The sequence below is a fragment of the Pelecanus crispus genome, chromosome 16, assembly GCF_030463565.1.
Source record: "Pelecanus crispus isolate bPelCri1 chromosome 16, bPelCri1.pri, whole genome shotgun sequence".
NCBI classification, from domain to species: domain Eukaryota; kingdom Metazoa; phylum Chordata; class Aves; order Pelecaniformes; family Pelecanidae; genus Pelecanus; species Pelecanus crispus.
This window is the reverse complement of record NC_134658.1, coordinates 7,618,168-7,642,125: the sequence shown is the minus strand read 5'-3', so window position 1 is coordinate 7,642,125 and position 23,958 is coordinate 7,618,168. Positions and strand designations below refer to the sequence as shown.

The following is a 23,958-nucleotide window of genomic DNA, read 5'->3' as shown; positions in this document are numbered from 1 at the left end:
GTCGAGGGCGGCCGGCCCCGAGCGGCGCTGGCCTCGTCTCGCTGCGCTCAGGTACGGCAGCAGCCCCGACTGCACAGCCGGACACCAGAGGAGGAGGGGGCTCATTAATATGGAGCAGTGGGACGAGGGGCAGGCGGACGGCCCACGGCCCCCCGCCCTCCCGCTCAGGTGAGCCCGTGGTTATTTTGGGACGTACAACCAGACGGTGACAGAGGATTTGGCACGGTGGTGGTGGAGGATTTGGCATGACAGGCAGTGGGGGATTTGGCACGAGTGGCGCCAAGGGGCTTTAATGCAGATGAGGGGCTGGGAGAGGAGGGGGGGGACAAGCTGGGGGGCTGCTGTGGGAGCTGCATGGTGAGACCCCGGCCAGGACATCTGTGTGGGCACCCCCAGGAGTGTCACGGTGTCCCCTGTGATGCCCCCATCACGATGCCTGTGCCGGTGCCACGGGGCATCGTGCTGCCTAGGGCTGGGGCTGCGTTTGCCCCCGCACCCCGTGATGGGGTCCGCACTGGGACCCGGCCCCTGCCCCCCTGGGGAGGGTCCTGGGGGATTTCTGACGTCTCTGCCCCTATTTCTGCCCTGCGAGGCCCCGTGGCAGCCCCCAGCATGGCGGCCACCCCACTGTGGGTCCTGGGGCACCCCTGCGAAATGCCCCATGGCCCCAGCGTGGCACTGGGAGGGGAAGGGGGGCTGTGCCGGGGGGGTCACCGGCGGCTCCCCACAGCCCCGGCAGGGCACAAGGCCCACGTCCGTGGGGGGACAGATGAGTGCATCACCCCCCCGTGCTCAGCCCCCCGCCCCCGGCTCTGCCTTCGCCGGCAGCCGCCCCCCAAACTCGCCGCCCCCCCAGCCCCAGCGCGGTGCAGCGCTCCCAGGGAAGGCAGGGATGATTCATCCTGGCGATTTCATCCTCCTCCTCCTCACGGAGGGCTCGAAGGCTCTGCGATGAGCCACTGCAGACTGATTCATTGGTACTGGGGGGGGCTCGGTGGCTGCTGCCTGCATCCTGGTCAGGGATGGTGGGACAGCATTCCGCATCCTCGCTAGCGGGCACAGGGCCATCCCAGCACACGGACCAGTCGGGACTGGGGACGCACCGCTCTGGGCTCCCGTTTCCTCTCTGGTTCTTTCTCCCCGTGTCCCAGCCCGGCACGGGGAAGGCTGATGGGCTCCTGCCCTCCCTGCTCCCGTGATGGGCAGCCAGAGCCACTCCGAGCCTCGGTGGTGGCAGGGAAGCGCTTCCACCAAAACCTGGTCTTTTGAGACAAAAATCCTTTTGGCTCTAGGCTGAGAGCACCTTGTTTTCAGTGTAGCTAAATCTGGATCCTCACCATTCGTGCAGCCGCTGGGATATTTCTGCTTGTGCCCGAGGCAGATGTGTCCCAGCTCTGACATGGAGCCCAGCGCCTTTCTGGGACACGCGTGTCACTTTTGGAAGCCTTATGTAATTTCAAGTGTCTCTCAGATTACTACAGTGATCTGTACAGTGTCACTACATAATATGTCACTACAGTGACATATTTATTTCTCCTTTTGATGCCATTGCTCATTTGATTGCAGCTTTTCATGTATTGCCGTTTCTCAAATCTTCTCCCCAGCACCTCGGCACGGGAATACCGGGGTTTGGTTTATGATCTCCATCTTGTTTAAAAGACTCAAGTCTTTTTCTCCCCCCAGTAATTTTGCTGTGGGATCCAACTGGAACATTTGCATTTGACCAGCGGTCCCCCCACGTACCTGGGGGTAAGCATTGCAGGGTCTGCCCCGCTGCCCTTGGGGTCCTGCTCGCTTCCGCAGAGGAGCTGTGGGAGGATCGGGCCCGCAGTGACCGGGCACCGGGCGCAGCCGTGTCCCAGCCCGCCGTGCCGGTGTGAGCAACGGGGCTGGGAGGAGCTGGGCCCTGCCAGGGCCCCAGGAGAGCCATGGGGCGGCCCCCAAGCCACGGGTGCCTCCGTGGGGCAGAGACCTGGGGCAGAGCCTGGCCCGGGCAGGGAGGGAGGTGCTGAGCAGGGACCTCCTCCTCCTCCCCCTCTGCCTCCTGCGGGGAGCACCCCTCTGCTCAGCCCCCCCGCACCCCACAGCAGCCTTCCACCCCACAGCCAGCACCTCCAGCCCCCCCCAGCCTCCTGCACCCCACAGCACCCCCTCCATCCTACAGCCAGCCCCCAAAGCCTCCAGCCAGCACCCCTGTACCTCCACCCAGCACCCCCAAACCCCCCAGTCACCCCAAACCCCATCCAGCACCCCCAAACCCCCATCCAGCACCCCCAAATCCCCCAGTCCCCCGAACCCCCACCCAGCACCCCTGCACCCCCACCCAGCCCCCCAAACCCCCATCCAGCACCCCTGCACCCCCATCCAGCCCCCCTGTGTCCCCACTCAGCACCCCCAAGCCCCCAGCCAGCACCCCTGTACCTCCACCCAGCACCCCCAAACCCCCCAGACCCCAAAACCCCCATCCAGCACCCCTGCACCCCCATCCAGCACCCCTGTACCTCCACCCAGCACCCCCCAAACCCCCCCAGCCCCCCAAACCCCCATCCAGCACCCCTGCACCCCCATCCAGCACCCCCAAACCCCCCAGTCCCCCGAACCCCCAAGCCAGCACCCCCGTGTCCCCATCCAGCACCCCCAAACCCCCAGCCAGCACCCCTGTACCTCCACCCAGCACCCCAAAACCCCCCAGACCCCAAAACCCCCATCCAGCACCCCTGCACCCCCACCCAGCACCCCTGTACCTCCACCCAGCACCCCCAAACCCCCCAGCCCCCCAAACCCCCACCCAGCACCCCTGTACCCCCATCCAGCACCCCCAAACCCCCCAGTCCCCCGAACCCCCAAGCCAGCACCCCCGTGTCCCCACCCAGCACCCCCAAACCCCCAGCCAGCACCCCCAAACACCCCAGTCCCTTGAATACGCATCCAGCAACCCCGTGTCCCCACACAGCCCCCCCAAACCCCCATCCAGCACCCCCAAATCCCCCAGTCCCCCGAACCCCCAAGCCAGCACCCCCGTGTCCCTAACCAGTCCCCCGAACCCCCACCCAGCACCCCTGCACCCCCACCCAGCCCCCCAAACCCCCATCCAGCACCCCTGTACCCCCACCCAGCACCCCTGCACCCCCACCCAGCATCCCCAAACCCCCATCCAGCACCCCTGCACCCCCATCCAGCAACCCTGTACCACCACCCAGCCCCCCCAAACCCCCATCCAGCACCCCTGCACCCCCATCCAGCACCCCCAAACCCCCATCCAGCACCCCCGTGTCCCTACCCAGTCCCCCAAACCCCCAGCCAGCACCCCTGTACCCCCATCCAGCACCCCCAAACCCCCCAGTCCCCCGAACCCCCAAGCCAGCACCCCCGTGTCCCCATCCAGCACCCCCAAACACCCAGCCAGCACCCCTGTACCTCCACCCAGCACCCCAAAACCCCCCAGACCCCGAAACCCCCATCCAGCACCCCTGCACCCCCATCCAGCACCCCTGTACCTCCACCCAGCACCCCCAAACCCCCCAGCCCCCCAAACCCCCACCCAGCACCCCTGTACCCCCATCCAGCACCCCCAAACCCCCCAGTCCCCCGAACCCCCAAGCCAGCACCCCCGTGTCCCCACCCAGCACCCCCCAAACCCCCAGCCAGCACCCCCAAACACCCCAGTCCCTTGAATACGCATCCAGCAACCCCGGTGTCCCCACACAGCCCCCCCAAACCCCCATCCAGCACCCCCAAATCCCCCAGTCCCCCGAACCCCCAAGCCAGCACCCCCCGTGTCCCTAACCAGTCCCCCGAACCCCCCACCCAGCACCCCTGCACCCCCACCCAGCCCCCCAAACCCCCATCCAGCACCCCTGTACCCCCACCCAGCACCCCTGCACCCCCACCCAGCATCCCCAAACCCCCATCCAGCACCCCTGCACCCCCATCCAGCAACCCTGTACCACCACCCAGCCCCCCCCAAACCCCCATCCAGCACCCCTGCACCCCCATCCAGCACCCCCAAACCCCCATCCAGCACCCCCGTGTCCCTACCCAGTCCCCCAAACCCCCAGCCAGCACCCCTGTACCCCCATCCAGCACCCCCAAACCCCCCAGTCCCCCGAACCCCCAAGCCAGCACCCCCGTGTCCCCATCCAGCACCCCCAAACACCCAGCCAGCACCCCTGTACCTCCACCCAGCACCCCAAAACCCCCCAGACCCCGAAACCCCCATCCAGCACCCCTGCACCCCCACCCAGCACCCCTGTACCTCCACCCAGCACCCCCAAACCCCCCAGCCCCCCAGACCCCCCATCCAGCACCCCTGCACCCCCATCCAGCACCCCCAAACCCCCAGCCAGCACCCCTGTACCACCACCCAGCACCCCCAAATCCCCCAGACCCCGAACCCTCCCCAAACCCCCCCCAGCACCCCGGCACCCTCAGCCCCCGCCCCGCCCACTCCCCGCCCCCCGCGCCCCGCCCACGCCCCCCAGCCCCTCTCATCACGTGACCCTGCCCATTCATGCCTCCCCCGCCACCACCCCCGCTTCCTCCGATTGGCTCCCGCCGGCCCTGCCGCGCCAGCAGCGAATCAACGGCGAGGGGGAGCGTTAAAGCGCGCGCTCTGCCGCCTATTGGCTCCTCCCCCTCGTCGCCCCGCCCCCGCCCGGAAGCAGGAAGCGGCGGGTGCCCGGGACGGCGGCGCCGTGACCCGCGGGCGGGCAGCGCCGGCCGCGCCATGACGGGCAAGTCCGTCCGCGACGTGGACCGGTACCAGGCGGTGCTGGCCAGCCTGCTGGTGGAGGAGGAGAACAAGTACTGCGCCGACTGCCAGGCCAAAGGTACCGGCGGCCTCCCCGCGGGCCGCGCCGGCTGAGGGGGCGGCGGGGCCTGGTGGGAACGGTGGGCCTGGGCCGGCGTGTGGCGGGGCGCTTCCCCCCTCCCCGCCGCTTGCTGCCGGGGCGGTGGGCTCTTGGGGCCCCTCCGGTGTCCCGGCTCCCCGGGGGCCGCTGCGGCAGCGGGAGGAGAGACGGCTCCTCCGGGGGGGGACAGGCCCGGCTGGGCCTGGGGGGTGACGGCTCCAGCCTCCCCCGCCCCGGGTCGCGGGGGCTTGCGGTGGGCAGCCCCCGCCGTGAGCAGGCAGGGAAGGCTGCGGGCAGGGGCAGCGGTGGTGCCCAGGGCTGCTGCGGCGGGGGCTCGGGCCGTTTCGGGGCTCGTAGCGCGCTCGGTGGTTTCCCCTTCGGTTGAGCAGGCGCTTGGTGCTTGAAAACGCTCCAGACTTGGCCTCAGCACAGTTTGGTTCCCTGATAGTCGCAGCAGGCTGTGCTGGCAGAGAAACCGCTCCCAATGCCCTTATCCCGCTTCTGCAGCTCTGCTGCACCCGTCGCTCGGACAGGGAGTTGAGTAGAAAACTGCCCGAGGTCTGCTTGTGGAAAGTCACCAGCTTCTGCCTGCGCTGGGGCTTGGTCTCAAGTGGCAATGTGAAAACGCTTAATTGTGCGTGGGGACTGCTCTTCTTCAGAAGTCTGGCGTTAAGAGGAACCTGGAAAGCTGCTGTTGCGTAATTGTGGAGGACATTCCAGCTGAGGAGTAATATCCTGTAAATCAGAGCTGTAATGTGAGCGGCAGCTCACGTTTAGATGATCACACAGGAGCAGTATTTGAAGGTGCTGTGTGTCAGGAAAAGGGAGGGATTGTAACCTAGCCCTGGAGCAAGTACTGCTGAAGGAATTTCATATTTTGTCCTGTGCTTCCTTTTCCACTTAATACTGGTTTCAAGGCATGTTGTGATCCTTCCTTTTCTTAGAAAGGAGTGGAGAGTGGGGTAGAGAGGAAGTCAGATGTAAATGTCTAAATTCTAGAGGGCAAAACAGATGAATAAAACAACTGTTACTTGTTCCGTGGTGAGGCAGATGCCTTTCTGTAGCTTGCTACTGTGAAAAGCTTTGCTTTCCTGCAGCGGAAGGGTTAAGGTTATGCCCATGCCTACCTAAAATCCTATTTTAATGAGCTGCTATAGTGATTTGGAGATCTGAACTCGAGGCTTGTTTCCCAATAGCTGCATGAATGAACTTGGAGCAGGGGCTGTCTTTCTGTGTCCCTCTGTAAGTGTGAGACTTGGTTGCCTCAGTATGACCTCTGAACACTGCAGAGAGCACTGCTGAACAGCATTAAAAATGGTGCTATTAAGGTTTGCTTTCAGCCCTGCTCCAAGAAAACCCAAAACATAGTAACCTCATCATAACAACCTGTCCTATCTTGGAGATGGCGTATTTTGAGATGTTTCGCACCTGGCTTTGGTAGACTGTGTAGGATGAACAACGGTTGGCAGAGAGCAGAATGTTCCTCTCGCTTGCAAATCGCTTATCTCTTGGCTCCTAATGCCAGTGCCAAGGGCAAAAATAGCGGTCTTCTCTTTTGAGGCATGAGACAGTAATGTACACAGTGTGGAAACAAAGTCTCATCACAGTTCCAGGTTACTTGTTTTGGTATGATTATATAGATTCTCCTGTTCATAGTACATCTTGGAAATGCAGTACTCCAGTTAATTATGTATAAAAGTCAAAGTGTACAGTGCAGCATTGCCACTAAAGCTGCAAGCTGCTTGTGTCTGGGAAGATAGGTTGCATCAGTCATGAAGAGCAGGCTTCTGTGGTACTGAGTTATCTGACAAAATAATTATCCACTGCACTAATGAGATTCATGGAGGTGAGAGATCTCATTCTTGAGGGCAGCATACGGAGTTTGTGGCCGCAGGAGGTGTATACGCAGTAAGCTCTCCAGCCAGGTATGGGACTGGTAGCTGGTGCCAGTCAAAGCATCATAGTGGGCTGCCTTTCGGTTACTGTGGCTTGATGTGGTGTTCTCCCAGCAAGGCACTGGTGCTGGTCTGCAGCGATAGCAAGGAAGGCCTGATGTTAGTTCTTATGGCTGCTGAAAGTAACTGCAACATTCTGCTTTGCATATGGAAATGAGCCCCGGGTGTACTTGTGCAGAGTAAAGAACACATTTTGTTTGAGATATGACTACTTAATAACTAAAACTCTGCAAGTCTGCACTAATGAGAGGCCACGTGGTATTTGCTAGCTCCAAATGGCTTCCCTCAACATTTCCACTGCTACCTGAAAGAATAGCTGCTTTTCTGTACAGCCGATTGTTGCTTGGTTTTTACCCGATTGCAAGTCTGGCTATGCCAGTTGAGATACATGAAGAATGTACTTGTGTACCGTTTTGTGAATAGCAGTTTGCCAAGGTCATGGCTGAAATCTGGTCACCAACCACTGGTTGGTGGTTGTGGTGGTGTTTCTTATGCCAGCTCTCTCCTTTGTCAGCTCATGTTCAACATCATAAGGATTTTTGTGTGAGTTTCAACAAAGTTGAAGGCAGAGTAAGAACCTGGCAACTTGCACAGCACCTATCAAGACACTTCACAATAAAACACTGGCTTTTGACCATCTGTTTTTATGCTGAAGTTACTGAATTTTGTAGTGGTTTGCTTGATCTGAGCCTTTCAAAGCTAGCATGACACATAGGCAGAGACTGTTCAGATGCCACCCACACTTCCATTATGCCTGTTCCCAATGACCTAACTACTTGCTGGGTTTTATTACTGTATTTTTTCCACTTCTATATACAGAACTAAATGAGATTTCAGTACCTGTTAGTGTGAGCCGCAGTGCTAGTATGTACCCACTTCATGCTTTACAGAAATTCTCAGTGTTAGGGTAAAGGTCTAGTTTTCAGGAACATCAGCTCCCTGATGCTGGCTACTGGTTGGGCCCTGCACTCTGGGACCAGTGTAGCGCAAACACTCCTGTTTGCTGTGCCATGTTGGTGAACAGCTGGGGATCTTCCATCTCTTCTGTCCTCATCAAAGTGATTGCTTAGAAGGTTGTCCTCTGTGTTCTTGTTATTACTCGCTTTCCATCAGGCAGCGCATACAAGCGATTCCTAGTCTAACTTGCATCTTTGAGCATAAGGAGGAAAAACTAGTTTCTCCAATATATTCTCCTTCCCTCATATGTTTGGGATTCAAGTAAGTTCTGTGGGCCACATCACTCTTCCCAAGGCGTTTCATCTGACAAGCTCTTGGAGCCAGTGGTGGCCTCATGTGCTTTCTCTGCATAACTTTCCTGTAAGAAAAAGAAAGCTTGGGGTGGCTTTTGCTTCTGTGATGATAAACACTGCAGTGGTTAGAGGCTCTTGTTTTGGAGGAAGTTGGGCAAGATGTCTCCTGTGCTTCTTCCTCTTTGCATTGCAGGCTTTCTGTCCAAAGTAACTGTGGGTAAACTGGGTGATCTGATCAAAAGCAGGTGGACAGTAAGTAGTACATCCTGTGCCGCAGCAGAGCGTGGCCACGCTGCTTTCCGGCAGTGGAGCTTAGGAGTGAAAAACCTATGTGTATGTGAGAGGGGTCTTCGTTACTTGATCAAAATGGGACTCGGGAGCTCAGTGGCAGCCTTTCAGGACATAACCTAGCCATGTTAGGCACAAACAGAGCAGCAGATTTCCCCTTGCAAGCACTATCAAAGGTTACTTGTCTCGGTGGTTTTCTCATGCAGTTCTGAATGCTGTCACGATGCTAATATTAATGATCAAAAGCAATGATCCAGCATGGAGTCCTAGCAGCACTGCACCACCTGCAGTGAGGCAGCTCTCCCCTCAGGACTGCCCAGCATGGCTAAGGTGGTAGAGTGGCTGTCTTCACTAAAAGTTGGAGTGGTGACTGATCACAGTCCTCTTTTTGAAAACCTTTGCTGTATGAATGGTGTGAACAAATGCCTTAAAAGAGAAGCTGTTGATAGTGAGAGCGGGATCTCTTCTACCAGTGCATTTCTCATGGCAAAGGGCGTTCTGGGGCAGTTGTGTTGCTGTTGTGGTTTTGTGTGTAAGATAGCGTGGCTGTCGAGCAGTCTGACTGTACTGAGTATCTGTCAGAAGATATGCTGCTGAACATCAGAATGAGTCTGGGGGCTGAAACTGCAATGTAGATGAAGGAGGGATGTGGTGTAATCTGTGCAAGTTGGACTTGACCTAAGTGTTCAGATGCCTCCCAGTAAGTGGAAGATGTCTTGTGTTGAGTAACAATTAACTGGATTCTTCTCTGCATTTCTGACTCTAAAGCTCTGTGCTGAACTTGTGCAACATACAGCTAATTCTATTTGATTCTCTCCTTCTCCCAAACTCTTCCCCTCTGCTCTTCCAGTCCTATCTGTCCAACAGGCTCCTTGGATCCAGTTTCGTTGACGTCGGAACAGCAGGTTCCTCCACAGGGAGCACCAGCGAGGACTGCTCTATCTGTCCATCAGTTAAGGTTGCCCTGTGCTCCTCTTGGTTTGTCTGACTCTTCCCTTCATACCTTGTGTCTTGTGAGAACTGTGGGTTCCATGCTGAAATCAACCCTTCTAACTTTAATGGTTAGATGGGAAACTATTTGTTGCTGAACACAACACAAACCCAGATCTAATTCTGCAAGTAGTCTTTTCTGAAAGAGGAACAGAACTTTGAAAATATGTGTTAAGAGGTGCTTAAATATTGGATGGGAAGCAGAAAGAGCAGGATAAAAAGCTTGGAGCTAGAGTAGGTGCAGCTAAGGAAGGATGACTTCCAGTGGAATGGGGGAGTTAGCTTGCTACAGTTGGTTTAGTCCAGCCAAACTAGTATTAATAAAAACATGTTGCTAATATTCAGCAAAAATCTGTTGTGACTCAACTCCTCCATCAGCAGACTATTGAATCGCTGCTGAATTTCCTTTTCAGTAAAAGCAATATGAAGAGTAACTTTTTAAATAGCTGCTTAAAACAACTGCGTGTGATGAAGAAATGATCATTATGGGAAAACTGAGCAGTGGGTAGTGATGCATACTGTTTGCCTGCAGTGGGCTTCAAAAACCAAAGCGGTAGGACTAAAGCTTCTCAGCTTGCCTTAGAAAATCTTGAATTAAGAGAAAGCTTAGTCTTATGTAATGGAAGCTTGCCAGAGGGGATGCATATGTGCTTGTATACTCATTTTAATTCCTAGCCGCAGTCACAATATTCTGCAGTTATCTTAATGAATGCTACGTTTTCTCTTCTGCTTTTGAACTGTTCTGCTCTTCTGAAGTCAGGTCTGAAAGGAATAGTCTTGTGCATAAAGCAGTAGTATTTTCAAGTGAGTGTAAATGTTCAGAAATTAACTTTGTCTGTGAGACTGGTTTTATCCCTTAGTGAGCTTCATCTGAGACCACTGAGCAGTGCTGCCATGGTGTAAGACTGGCTGGGAGGGAACACAGCTCTGTCTAGCTGTGAGCCTGACCCTACATCCACCTGCTTGAAGTAAGTCGTAACTTCTCAGTCAAGCCACAAAGTGAGGAAAAAAGCATCAGCCTTTCCAGCAGGGATTTATTCTGGAATTGGTTTGTGCTTAGGAGAGTTGTAGGAAGACACCCTTTAAGAAAAGATATGCATAGTTCTGAGTCATGTACATGGATGCATGTCTCTACATCTGCCAGAAATAGGTAGCAAAGATAATCCTCCAAGCAGAGGGCATCTCAGCAAACCATGTCAGCTTTAATACTGTTGTTCTTCTGTACCAGCTATATTGACCCACCTATGCAATGGAGAGCCTGTGTGGTGAGTGGCTGTAGAGCAGGGGGTGTAAATTAAGGGTCCAGCAATGCCATGTGATTCTCAGAGCATAGCTGCAACTTTTACTAAAGTTTGTTCCTATAGTAACTGCCAGATGAATTACATAAGGTATCAAACATGCTCAGGAACTTGTGTGCCAGCCTCTTCAGAAAATGCCTCTGCAATTTAAAGGTAATTCATCTTTCAAAATGCAAGTAGGTTAGCAAAACCAACTAGAGAATCAAGAATAGCTTTGGTCTCCTTCAGGTTGATCCAAAATAGTGATTACTTTGTGTGTCCTGGGAAATCTAGGACAGAAAAAGTTTGAGCTTTTAAGAGGAACTGTCTTAGAGCAAAGCTTCCTCTGAGTGCGAAGCTGGATTTACCTGTGCAATGATCGGACCTTTGGTGCCTTGTTAAACTGCTTACCTCTATTTTTGGCCAAACATGCCATTCCTTACTGGCCAGGTTATGCCCTTTCCTTATAAATGTCAAGTCCTTTTTGGTAACTTTGATAGTGAAAAATAGTTCATGTCTAGCTCTAGATATTGAAGAGATTCTTGATCAAGCAAAATGAGGCCCAGAAGCTGAGACTCCTTCCTCTGTTAGGGGCTGTTTTAAGGGCTTAGTGACTTCTATGTATCTCCACAACTCAAATGAGACTGGAAGATAGGGTCTAAATATTTTTAAAATGCAGTGAAGAATTAAAGCTGCATGAGCAGATGTCTTGTAAGGGATTTGACGGTGGAGAAATTCTAAGCTGAATTTTGATGGTGTAACATAGTAGTAATAGTGTGAGTTTCCATCCTGCTGCTCTGTTTATATGTGCATTTGGGCACAGGGATGGTGCTTACCTATAAGGCTGTTTGCATTTCATGGAAATTCAGGCCTTGAAATCTGCTGCCTTTAGCCTAGCAACTTCTAGGACTGATTTGTGTGTAGTTCTGACTGCAACGTAGTGATTGGACATCTGCTATCTAGTCTCTGGAACACTATGAAATCCTGATCTCTGATGTTGACTGTGTATATGGGGCTCTCGCTATGCTGACCTCCGCAGGAAATATGTGGATCATGGAACTTGGCTGTTTTTATACATTTCTAGGCATTGTGGTCATCAGTATTGGTAATGTTAACCAGTCCTCTTGCATGGATTCTATTATAGCATCTGCTTGAAATTCTCACTTTCACAGTGTATTTGCTGAAGTAATAAACATCACTTTCTTAAACAGCAGGAAGGACCCACCCTGCTGTTCACAGCATCTATTTTAATTTCCTCCACCTTGCTCCATCTGCATTTGTATCATCACAGCACTTCACAGAACAAGATGGTAACAATGATAAGATGTGCATTGAAGGCTGCTTCTGCAAGTTTACTGCTACTCAAACTTAGATCAAATGCTGCTGTGTAGCTGCCTCCAAGGCCACCATGCCCTCAAATGTTATGCATTTCTGGTAAACTGTAGAAGATTCAAGGCCAGTTCCTGAGGAAACAGAGCCAGCACCAGTCAGCTTGGTCTGACTTGGCCAGTAAGGTACCTGTAGCAAACATCGTGGTTCAGGGAAGGAGAGAGTATGCTGGTTGCTGCTAATACAGCCAAGAAGATTTTTAAGGCAAAGTTCCAAGCTGTTGTCAGAAGCAATATTCTCAGCCCCCACAGGTGCCTCTGGCTCTTCCTTTTTCCTACAAAGAGTGGTTAAAGCCTATAATTACTGCAGCAATCTTCTACTAAAAAAAAAAAACAAAGAAAAGCCCCCAAACCAGCCCTTTCATCTTTCAAAGGATGGCATAAAGTCGAGTTTTTGAACCACTGAACTACTTAACTAGGCATATATCCTTATCAAACTCCCTTGCTACAGAGCTTTTTGGCTTTAGCATCCCTGTTTCACTGGGTTCTGATGGCTTCCTGAAAACTACACAAATAGCTTAGTCTGCTATTAAATCTGAGTGTACACGCAAGTGCTAGTGCTTCACAAATCTCAATTTGTGAATCTTCATACAAATTCCTGTATCAGGATGCATGCTCAGGCCAGTAACTAACTAGCCCGCATTAATAACTAAATAGCGTAATTCAGAGATCTTGAAGATGAGTTTAACTGCAATTTTTACTCACTAGCAGAGTTTACCTTGTTTTCCCCAAACTAGTCTGAACACTTGACTGTAGAACAGACTTCTACAGTAGAGAGCGGAGGAAGTTGTTTTGTAAGACAGCCTTTGTCATAGCTTTTCTATGAGTGGAATGAATTTCAGTAAGTCATTGAGCAATCTCTTTCCAGAATAAGGAAACCACACGTCAAAGGAACCTCTTGGATACTTGGCTATTTCCTCATTTGGCTCTGCAAAAAGTAGGGTTTTTCAACTTTCACTCGATGAGAAATTTCCAAGTACTGGTGAAGGCTTGTATGAGAGGATGTGAATGTCATCTTGCAGGGATTATCCTGCTCCAAGGAGAATTTCCCACATCTACTTCCCCTGTGAGTTGTACGATGCCGTAGTCCAACACACGTAGCAGTGTTAGCTGGGATCAATGGGCTGAGCAGGCACATTTCCCTGTTACAGCTGGGCTTTTGCTGGAGTGCTTGCAGGCAGGGAGCCTGCGAGTCAAATGATTGTTTGCACCAAGAATATTTCATTAGGCTGTGAATAGCAATGCTCTCTCCTTCCTGACTATGAAAGCATCTATTTTTTCCTGACCCCCCTTCACAGAAGAGCAGTGGCTTTGCAGCCAACCTCTCTGTTTTATTTTTAAATGCCTTCTGGAGGGTTATTACCAAAGAAACTTGCATGAGTAGCTTGAGTGAAAAGTCTAATGCCTGAATAAAGGGTGAGGAGTGAATCCCCTTGGGATCCCTTGATTAAAAACACTCAAGGGTGTGAACTTTCAGCAAGTGACTAAGACATGGTGTGAAGTGGACTAGCCAGGCTGTGCTGGGGTTTTAAAGGGAATTGGGAGCCTTTTCAGTAGGGCAGATCATTCAGACAGTCCTTGTAGGCATTAATGATTCCGGCTTAGATGCTAACTTAAGCTGGTATGACCAGCTTGGTATGCGGTGTTTATTTTGACAGGCTGGGATATAAAACAGGCTGTGAAACTGGGCAGCTGAGTTTCTTGCACACAGCTTTCCAGTCTCTGCTGGATGGTGGTGCATCCTTGCTTCGGAATACGCTTGAGCGTTCAATGCAGCTTTCTTTTTAGAAAGGTGCCAGAACTGAGCGTATAGCTGGGCTCTTAAATCTCTTTTGATTAGTATCCCATTCTTACTCAAAACTACCATTTTCTTTATTCTCTTATTCACCTGCAAATGGCTGGCATTCCCCAGAAAGGATTTGTGCACGTATGAGGTGATGAACAGGGGCACGAGGTGCTTAATCAGAACTGAACAAGCTATGCCCAACTCAAGCTGGTGCCAAGTAACTTGCTTACCGTGGATGTTAAAATTAGCCGTAATACTGGAACAAAAGTGACTGCAGCATCAGGCTCGCGTGTCTGATACTGGTTGTCATTGCAGCAAACTCCCAGTTTTGCATATGGGAAGTGAGTTTTCATTTAGGCCTTAAGCTCTAAAGCAATCTGGTGGCTGCGAGGATGCCAGCCTCAAGGGAACTATTTTTATAACATTACTGAGAGCATTCATGCAAGGACCAATTTCTTTCATGTTTCTTTCTAGTGGTTTAACAAGCTAAATGTTTGTTAGCCTTGTCCTAAAACCTTTTGCATGTAAGTGCCCATGATTCACTGAACCCAGCGCTCCCTGTGGTGTGCCGTGCCCTCGTGCGAGCAATTAGTGGTGAGTGTCAGGGTGTGCACAGAGGCTGCAAGGGAAGATAGGGCTCCACGGCAGCTCTAGCAATGCTGATAACCGCTGCTATGGTGTTCTCTGAAGTGATTTACCGATATAACAACATTTTTCTCTGAAAAATTGTGCCCTTAAATTCTAGGAAGGCGTTTTGGCCCTTCTGTCAATGCTCAGTCACTGTTGCTCCTGTACAGTCTTCAGCTTGGTTTTGTTTTTGGGAAGTTAAACGCTGTGACATGTGACCGAACTTGCATCTGTAAATACCACCTGGGGCTTTCTACAAGTCAGTCACCTTGACAGTGGCATGTGAAACTATGGCGAAATGACTGTACAAAGTTTTCCCCAGCCAGATCTTTACCGGGCACTTCCTCATGTGATTTCTAGCGCGAGCTCCTTCATTGTGGCCTCAAAAGAGGGAAGTGGGAGGCTTGTTTACATTTGCATCAAAACCCATCCAACCCAGCACAAAACTAAGTGCTTTGTAAGAAATGAAATGGTAAAAATGTTGTTTTAGCTTAATGGTTGGTGGCATTAGATACTAGCAAAGCTGGAGGTCTGGTAAGAGTGTGTGTTTGGGCTGGTGCCTCTGCATGTTGCATCTGACCCAACCTAACCTGGACATCTGGGCTTTGGCCCACTGCTTCCTTGGTGGCAGCCCGGTTAGGACGGGCTCTCTTGCTTAGGGTACGCATGCTTTCAGGAAAAGAAACCCTGTGATGTTCCTCACTGCCCTAAGCACCAAATGGTAACTTTAATGAGCATTAAGTTATTTGGAGTTTGATTCAGCTGGACAAATTTCATTTGCCTCACGCCACTGCTGACAGGCTACTGTTCTGCTCAGCACTGATTATTCAAGCAGCAACTCTTTCCCTGTTGCATTGCACCCTGCTGGGTCAACCCTTCGCTGCTGTCGAGGCAAGTGGTTCTCTGGTACAGCTGCTTATCTTAAAGTAGCTTTTCACTCGAGGGGTGTAGCCATATCTTGTTCATCTTTTTTTTTATCACACTGTTGATAGAATACAGGTCTGTGTAACTAGGCTAAAGAGATTACTAGTTATATCTGAAAGAATGGGGTGCTCAGATCTAGAGTTTAAAATCATGTGCCTTGCAGAGCTGGCTGCAGACTTCAGGCAGAGTTTTGGAGAACCATCCAAATATCCTGCTTGTGTGGCTCGAGGGTCACCACCGTGTCTGAGCAGACTGCTGAACTTCTGGGATCACCACCTTCCTCCTGGCTCTGGACAAAAATGATCCCACATCCCCAAACTTCTGGCATTTCCTCTAGTCTGTAGATCTGAAGCTTTACGGCATTTATTGGCACTGCAAGTACGCCCAAACCCTGGGTGGAATAAGCATCAGTGAACAGAACTACCCTTGGTTGTATAATATGTGTTTATCACCAAACCAAATGTGAGCTGCTAGGAGGATTTTTGAAAGCCTATGTATTTTTTTTAAATATTCACTGGCATAACAAAGCTCCTTCAGTACTGGGGTCTTCCAGAGCTGGGACCTATGAGTTGCAGCAATGGTCAGCTGTTATTCCTGTACTCAGCCCTTGCTTCAGATCCTGCATCAGGAATGAAGTAAAACTAAAGCAAGATGGGCGTAACAGACTGTCCCACTGAGTCATTCCTGTACGTGGTGTCGCAGGGTAGGAGGTTGTGGTGGCTTGAGCTAGCACATGTGACAAACCAGTGAGCTGATTACTACAGCCCTGATGTAGTATGTAGCTGACTATTAAGCCTTTTAGTCCTATAAAGGCTAAATATATCTAGAGTTTAAATCTAACCTTGACTCTCATGCTTAATCCTGCTGGCAGTGTCATGTTATATAGCCTTCAGGGTGTATCTGGGAGAGGACTCCACAAATAAATCAAATGAAGGATCAGAGTTCCTGGCTTCACCGTGGTGTGCAACAGGCATGACACTGAACAAGCCTTTTATTCCCATGCCTTACTTTGTGGCTGGCATAGTTAGGTGCTGCTAAAAGTATGGGCCCCTGCTTTGATGGATTCAGTCCTAGAAAGGAAGTGAGGTATAGGCAAGAGTGTGCTTCTGTTAAGGTCTTCACCAAGAGTTGTTCCTAAGCTGGGAAGTGACTTTGGTCAGCTTCATTAAATTAGTATCATTCTCAAGGGCTACTCTTCTAGTGAAAAAGCAGAAAGCAATGGCAGAACAGGCCAGAAGACTTAAAGACTTTTTTAAAATCATAACATAAAGTAGCTGGAATAGGTACTAGAGGTGAGTTAGAGGTTGTATGCCTTTGCCCTGGAAGGGACCATAAACCACTGATTGTGTTAGCAGCACCAAATCCCTCAGGATGCTCTAGACTTTCCCAGTAAATAGGAATTAAACTGTTAACAACCATCTAGCATATCCAGGAGAGTCAAATACAGTGCTGCTTTTTTAGGGCTTTGAAATTACACTTTCCCCCTCTTCCCCCTCCCACCTCAGTCTCATTAGCTTTGAGGCTTGCTATTTTAACTATGGCAAGAAAAGACAGAATAACTCTTCATCTGCAATAATGCCTGTAATCCCTATGAAAAGGGATGGTATGGTTTATTGGAGGCTATCGGGTCCCTCATTCAGGATGTGGCTTTGCTGTGGCTGTTTGGCCAGCGACCATGGCCAGTGATATCCAACCCATGGTGGAAGCTGGCCACGTTAACTGTGCAGCTGGCTAGCAGCTCTAGCCAGACGATTTAGTTTTAAAACCTGCTTATCTTGCACTGCAGAGGGACTACTTCTGAAGCTGGTCTTCCTTCAGCGGGACTGAGGGTTTCGATGGCCAGGGTCTGTTGGCCCTGGCTGGGAGGGGGGCTGTGAGTGGTGGGAGTGCCTGTGGACCTCTGCCCTCCCCTGGGTAATGCATTGCCAGGTTTCCTTCAGAGAACCATTTGCAGTGAGTAAAACTAAGCTTGTTAATCTTTCCCTTGTGGGTTTTTTTTTCCCTGGCATGATCTCCCTTCTACACCTTGGAGCTCTCCTGCCTGTCTGAAAGCCGCATGCAAACCGTGAATCTGATTAGAGCTGTAGAAACTGCGGAGTGAACTGTTAATTGGTCTTGTGCCAGGATCGCAACCTGGGGTTCTGCCCCTGGCTCTACGTTTTTGGTGGCCAGGGTACTGGGCTTTGTCTGTGCTGCTCCCCTTACTCAGCTGTATCTTCCTGCATAAGACTAACAGAAGATTTGGTGATGCACTCCATACGTCAAACGCTGAGTATTTCATGCTGCTTTTCCTAGAGCAGTAGTGAATATTCTGGAGCTGATTCCACTGCAATAAGGTTATCATCTGAGAAAGATTCTCCATTGCTAAAGCAGGAACACAGACTTATATTGACATGACTGTTACATCAGTTTAAGCAAGAGGAAATTAGGGTTTTATAGTGTCTTGGGTGGTTTGAATGCCTATTTTCTTCCCTCCTCCTTTTAGAGTTGTTTGTCTTGTGTAGAGCTCTCCAAATGGAAGAGGGAGGCAATGAAATACAAGCTCTAAGTATAATAATTGGGAGACAACCTTTAAACATCCTGCTGATGTCTAATGCCAATTTCTAATCTGAATGAAAATGTAAATGCCTCAGTCCCAGTTCACTTGGTACAGTTTCTCAGTTGCTCAAGGCAACTACAGGTTGACTTGATGGTGTGAAATGCTTGTGTCTCTTTGCAGGGCCGCGATGGGCATCCTGGAATATTGGTGTATTCATCTGTATTCGTTGTGCTGGGATCCACAGGAACCTAGGAGTTCATATATCCAGGGTAAAATCTGTCAATCTCGACCAGTGGACACAAGAACAGATACAGGTAATCCGAGTGAAAGATGCATGGTGTTGCTATCTTGGTGGGGCTTGGTAAGCTTGGAAATAAACAAAATCTGAATAGGCCAGAGATGTGGGAAGTGAGGCAGGAAGAAGATATCAAGCTAGGTCAGATTGGGTGGGAAAATGTTGCGATTTCAGCTTAGTAAACATCAGAGGGTAAAGACAAATGCTGCAAGTTTCTGTAAAACTGCCAAAGGCTGCTGTTGTCTGGAGCTGCTGCCTACCTCCTCTCGATGAGGTTTTTGGAAGACCAAATCCTGGACTTCCAGAGTGACATTAGGTTGCTAATGTGATATTTATCTTGTCTTTGAATAAATCTTGTGCTGTGGTGCTTAGGATTGGCTAATTGTACAAGGGGGGATCATAGCAACTGCATCAGGGATTCCAGCTAGTAGGCTTGCACCAAAAGCCTGAGGAGTGGCTTTCAGGTACAGAACAGACTTCAAAAGTCTATGCGTGCCTTCTAGTTAACATGGATAGAGTCTTGCTCGGTAGCCTGGCATGCTAGTATGTGTAAGAGCTTTAATGTCTGTGAAACAAACAGTTCAAGAATTCTTTTGAATTGCAGTGCATGCAAGAGATGGGAAATGGAAAAGCAAATCGTCTTTATGAAGCCTACCTGCCAGAGAACTTCAGGCGACCTCAAACAGATCAGCATCCTTTCTTCTGTTCCTGCTGAGGAATCATGGAGTCTTTTCATCTTGTTGCTTAGTAGCTGCACTCCTTGCATAGGAGGCTTAACTTCATGTGCCTGGGCATCAGCTGTGAGAATGAATTCCTAGCTAGGCACCCTCCAAGTGTTGCTTCACCTGCAGGCTGCTTGCTTACAGAACGAAGCGGAAGAAAGCTAAAAGGATTGCTTCCGAGCTATAAGGGTGGAGAACTGGAACACGAATGTTACAACCTGAAGCTAATGCATGAGATGCACTTGTGGGTCTGTGGCAAATAGGAGGGTTGACTCTCAAAAGTGCTGAGCATTTAAAATTCTCAGGGGAGACAGATAAAAAGGTTTAACACTTCTGAAAAAATTAAGCTGTAACTTTTACCTTACAGGAGGGTTTCTAGATGCCCAGTGCAACAGGAGTACAGTGATGTGATCCTAAAGAAATGCAGGAGCACCTCTCTACCATAATTTTTGTCTTAAGCTGGTGGCTGAGGCGCTTTTGTGTGTGCAGGATGCATTTCTCTGACCACTGTGTGATTTGTGCTAATGACATATATGCTCTTAAGTGATGGTTGAAGTAAATATACATCAGTGAAGAAAATATACTAGGAATTTAAGCCCTGATTTAATGTACCTTTTATAGCACCATCATGCTTGGAATAACCCAAGGGCAAGAATTGAGTAGCTAAAGTAGCTGGATCCAACACTGAATTATTTTAAGAAAATTACTGCTGGAAATGCTCTTTAAACAGTCATTAGTTTAGTTACAGCCTGTACCTTGTATCCACATGTCAAATAATACTACGTAAGTCTTCTATTCTTGAATCATTTGTCTTTAACAAGCTGCTTGCAGAGCTGTGGAGAGCTTCATTCGGGATAAATATGAAAAGAAGAAATACATGGACCGAAGTATTGACATAAATGCATTTAGGGTTAGTTTCTATCACTTATACAGAAGCTTGAATACATGTTAAGATATAAGTGTATGTTTGTCTTATGAGTAAGCAGTGACTATGAAAATAGACAGTTTAAATGTTTCCTGTATTAGTGACTAATGTCTTCAAGGCTGATTGCATTCAGTCATTCTGTAGAAAGAATTTAAATTGGAAGGGACCTTTGAAGGCCATCTTGTCCAACACCTTGCTCAAAGCAGGGCTAGCTTCAAATATAGGTCTTTAGCTGTATCTCTATGGCTTTTCAGATTAGTAACAGCATCATGTAAAGCTCTGTATGAGCTTTCTCTTGGTATGATGACATGAGTTTTGACCCTCATGTCAGTGTGTTTTTCTTACAGAAAGAAAAGGATGACAAATGGAAAAGGAGTAATGAGCCAGTATTGGAAAGAAAACTGGAACCTGTCATCTTTGAGAAAGTGAAAATGGTAAGACCCAAAGGCATGGCCCTGGATCAATTGTAAAAACTTCTCTCAAGCAGAACAGAGGTAATCCAGCTTGATATGGAAGCATTTTTTCTGGCCTCAGTCATAGCAGTGGATGCATTGAGTCACACTGGTGGTGGTAGCTTGTTTTCCACTGCTCAACCAGATACTTAGCAGATGTGCTCTGCCTTGCAGTGCAGAGCAGATTGGAATCCTGCTACTCCCTGCTTAGCTTTCCACCTTGAGTGGTTACTTTTTTCCTAGTTTAGAGCATGCTTAAATTGGCAGTGGGTTTCAACATAATGGGACAATAAAACAGCTATGTAATACTCATTCTGAAATTCTGTTCACTTTGGAAGCACTTATGCCCACTGGGGAAAAAAAAGGATTTTAAGGGTTAATCTCTCATTTAAAGCCTCTAATGTATCAGAGTAAAACCAAAATTTGATCAAGACTTCTGATGTTTTTTCCCTAGCCTCAAAAGAAAGAAGAAACGCAACAGTCTAGAAAAAGTTCTCCTAAATCTACTGAACCAGTAATGGATTTGCTAGGACTTGGTAAGAGCCTTTCCAGCCTTATTGTACTTGTTACAATGACCTGATACACCATCTTTGATCTGTGAATTTGGTGAGCTTTTAGTACTCTTCATGTCAGGTGAACAACAGCTGATAGGAATTCTGGAGTTTCCACTGCAACTCAAGCACAGTGCTCAGCACTGCAGCAGAAACAGTTTTCCTTACGTTTCCCTTATGCTGGTGCGGTGGTTGTGCCTACAGTATTACAGGAGCGGCTCTAGCAGTCTGCAGACACAGTGTGGCTCCTGGCTGCTCTGAGGTTAATAGGACAGATACGGTGCAGCGCATTTCCTTGGTCCTGAGACAGTTCCTTCTCAGTATCAGAAGGACAAGCGAAGAGCTGGCAATTTGTGTTGGCTAAAGTAGGTTACAGGTCAAGTCACTGGGTTGAGTGGCATATGTGCAAACTGCTTAATTGGCAAGGAGGCTGCCCCTCAGCCTGAGGCCATCTGTGATAGATGTTCACACAGCTTTGTCTCTCCCAGATGCTCCTGTGACAACCACCATTGCAAATGGCAGGCCTAGCAGCTTAGAGAAGGATCTTGATCTTTTTGCGTCGGTGGGATCAAACTCTGATGCCAGGAAGGTAAGTAGGGAACATCAGTGCTTGACAAAGCCTAGCTAGAGGCTTGAACGAGACGATGGGTGTCTTCCCCTAGTGCTGAATGCAACTCTTGTGCTTGTGCTGTCTCTCAGGTCACCGGCTCTATGCCAACATCTGGAAGTGCTGGTTCTGTTCCCGAAAACCTGAATCTCTTCCCTGAGCCGGGAGGCAAAGGGGAAGACGTGGGGAAGAAGCAGCTCTCTAAAGACTCTATTCTCTCCTTGTACGGCTCTCAAACACCTCAGCTGCCTGCACAAGGTAACAGATCTCAGAATAGAGCTGTTGAACGGCAGTACACTAATTCAGTGTGGGTGGGGTGTCCTGACAGCTGACAAGCAAAGATGTGGGAATGTAGGTGGTCCTTCTTGAGAACTGGTGAGTAGCATAATGAGCAGCTTAGTCTGGATGTCATGGCCAAGTAAATGTCGTGATGGTCTCTGATTTGAAGGTCGGCTGTTCAGCCCCTGGCAATGAATGCAGCAGTTCGTCGCTTCATCGCTTCTCTGCCTTTTTCTAGGAGCAATGTTCATGGCCCCAGCGCAGATGGCATATCCTGCAGCAGCATACACCAGCTTTCCAGGAGTAGCCCCCTCCAGCAGCATGATGGGAGGCATGATGGCACCGTCAGTGGGAATGATGGCCCAGCCTGGAGCTGCAGGGATGGTGACTCCCATGGCCATACCAGCTGGATATATGGGTAACGTGCAGGCAGCCGTCATCGGTGTCCCCAATGGGATGATGGCTGCACAGCAGGCTGGCTACGTAGCTGGCATGGCAGCGGTTCCCCAGCCCGTCTACGGTGTGCAGCCAGCACAGCAGCTTCAGTGGAACATTGCTCAGGTGAGGTGTGATCTTCGGCTGACCCAAAGGTAAATGGAGGGCAGGGGAGGCACATGCAATTAAACTTACTCTGTTACCTGAAGACTTCAGTGCTTTTATAGCCTGGCTCTTGGGGTTGGGTGAGGTCTGCTGATACTGCAGGCAAACTGAGGGATCACAAAGGAGTAACTTGTTCAGAGGTCTTGGTGCTTGGTGGAGAACAAAAGTCAGTACAACATCAGCTAAAATGAAAACTTCCTCAGCTTGCTAGATGGGTGTGCACCTGAGAAGCCAGTGACTTCTGTTCACCGTAACTCTTTATAAGCCTGTAATATGTTGGGGAGCAAGAGTCTTACCTTTGACTGCTGTGGGCTGGCGCTCTCCTTGACATAGCCTTGACTTCTCTCCTCTCCCCTTTGCAGATGACCCAGCAGATGGCTGGGATGAACTTCTATGGAGCTAATGGCATGATGGGATATGGACAGTCAATGGGTGGAGGAGGTGCCCAGGGAAGCAATCAGTCCCTCAGCACTCAGATGTGGAAATGATCCCTTGCGTTGTGACCATTTTTGCCTTCTGTTCTGTTCTTCAAAACTGCTCCATGAGACATTCAGGGTTTTTCTTTCTGGCTGGCTGCCCAGCCTGAACCTCTTTCCATAACTGAGACCCATCTCTGCCTTTTCACTGTCAGACACGGTGAAACCTCAGTGACCAGAACATGAGCTCCCCTGTATTTAGCACAGTCAATGCACACTTCTGGGGTGGACCCCCTCCTTGCACAAACCTCCACTAATGCTTCTGGGTAGCACTTAATGTCCTGCTGGGTATTTTAGCAGAGATGTGACTGAGGAACTCGGGAAATCTGTACTTAATACTGCCTGTAATGTCAGGCCTTTTAAGAATCACTTAAACTCTAGTATTAGTAGGGGTTTTGATTAGCAGAGGGGTGGAAACCTTGTTTGGTGCTGAGGAACTGGATTTTAACCCAAGCCCAGGGGCAAGCAAGCCTTGCTACCTCTTCCCTTGAGTGGAGTTCTCCAGAGCTGAGGCCTCGCTGTGCTTGGCTCGCCAACCCTCATTGGAACCAAAGTCATTTTGAAGACCCCTCTCCCTCCCACCATGAGCAAGCAGGATTCTCGCCCAGTGTGGGGGCAAGCTGTTTGGAATGTGAAACTTGCACTTCAGAGTGGCTTTTCTGTCTAATATGTGGTATTGATGTATTTAACTTTTAACAATCTAACTGAGAGTTAACTTATCAAGGGCTGAGAGCCCACTACAAGTTTTCTTACACTTTTAAAATTACTATGACATCCTAATTTATACTTTTTTCATATTTTTTTGTTCCTGTGTAATCCTGGTACCCTTTCCTGGCTAGCTTTTGACATTTTAATCTAGGCATAAGAAGTGGGTGGGTCAGGTTTCTTTTTCTCATCTTCAGTAGAACACAACTGCTTAAACTCGTCGGCGTGAGCAAGAAGTCAGACTTCTGTGGTCTACTTCATCCTGTGTATATGTAAATTCCCAAATAAAAAAATTGCAGTGAAACCTCAACTGACTTATCTTGTTTTTAAACAGCATAGCAGATTGTGTTAAACACTACTGTCACTGGTGTGAGTTGTTCACTTCAGGTGTGTGGGGATTTAGAGCCTTTCATCCAAATCAGACTAACTCCATCTGCTTTGTAGCAGGGCTGTGTCCCAAATGTCAGGCGAG

At 49.9% G+C, this 23,958-nt stretch overlaps 1 protein-coding gene across 4 annotated transcripts; it reads left to right on the top strand.

Annotated features, from left to right (window-relative positions):
• The first annotated feature begins 4,712 nt into the window (after nucleotides 1-4,712).
• On the top strand, nucleotides 4,713-23,796 carry SMAP2 (small ArfGAP2). Of its 4 annotated transcripts, none has more exons than XM_075722153.1 (10): nucleotides 4,713-4,829; nucleotides 18,055-18,188; nucleotides 18,774-18,859; nucleotides 19,723-19,801; nucleotides 20,164-20,241; nucleotides 20,723-20,804; nucleotides 21,308-21,408; nucleotides 21,519-21,684; nucleotides 21,944-22,266; nucleotides 22,668-23,796. In XM_075722153.1, the coding sequence occupies exons 1-10, from the start codon at nucleotides 4,727-4,729 to the stop codon at nucleotides 22,791-22,793; spliced, it is 1,278 nt and encodes a 425-aa protein (XP_075578268.1). In that variant the 5' UTR covers nucleotides 4,713-4,726; the 3' UTR covers nucleotides 22,794-23,796. The 4 variants fall into 4 exon arrangements, with proteins under 4 accessions (XP_075578268.1, XP_075578267.1, XP_075578265.1 ...); XM_075722152.1 differs by having other exon boundaries at nucleotides 20,164-20,250; nucleotides 21,947-22,266; XM_075722150.1 differs by having other exon boundaries at nucleotides 20,164-20,250.
• Nucleotides 23,797-23,958: the final 162 nt, after the last annotated feature.

Bases quoted from the DNA above. Each gene is read 5' to 3' on its own strand.
- SMAP2 (XM_075722150.1), top strand. From the start codon at position 4,727: ATGACGGGCAAGTCCGTCCGCGACGTGGACCGGTACCAGGCGGTGCTG. The intron at 18,860-19,722 runs GCATCCTTTCTT...AGCTGCTTGCAG, and splicing joins AGGCGACCTCAAACAGATCA to AGCTGTGGAGAGCTTCATTC. The intron at 21,409-21,518 runs GTAAGTAGGGAA...GCTGTCTCTCAG, and splicing joins CAAACTCTGATGCCAGGAAG to GTCACCGGCTCTATGCCAAC.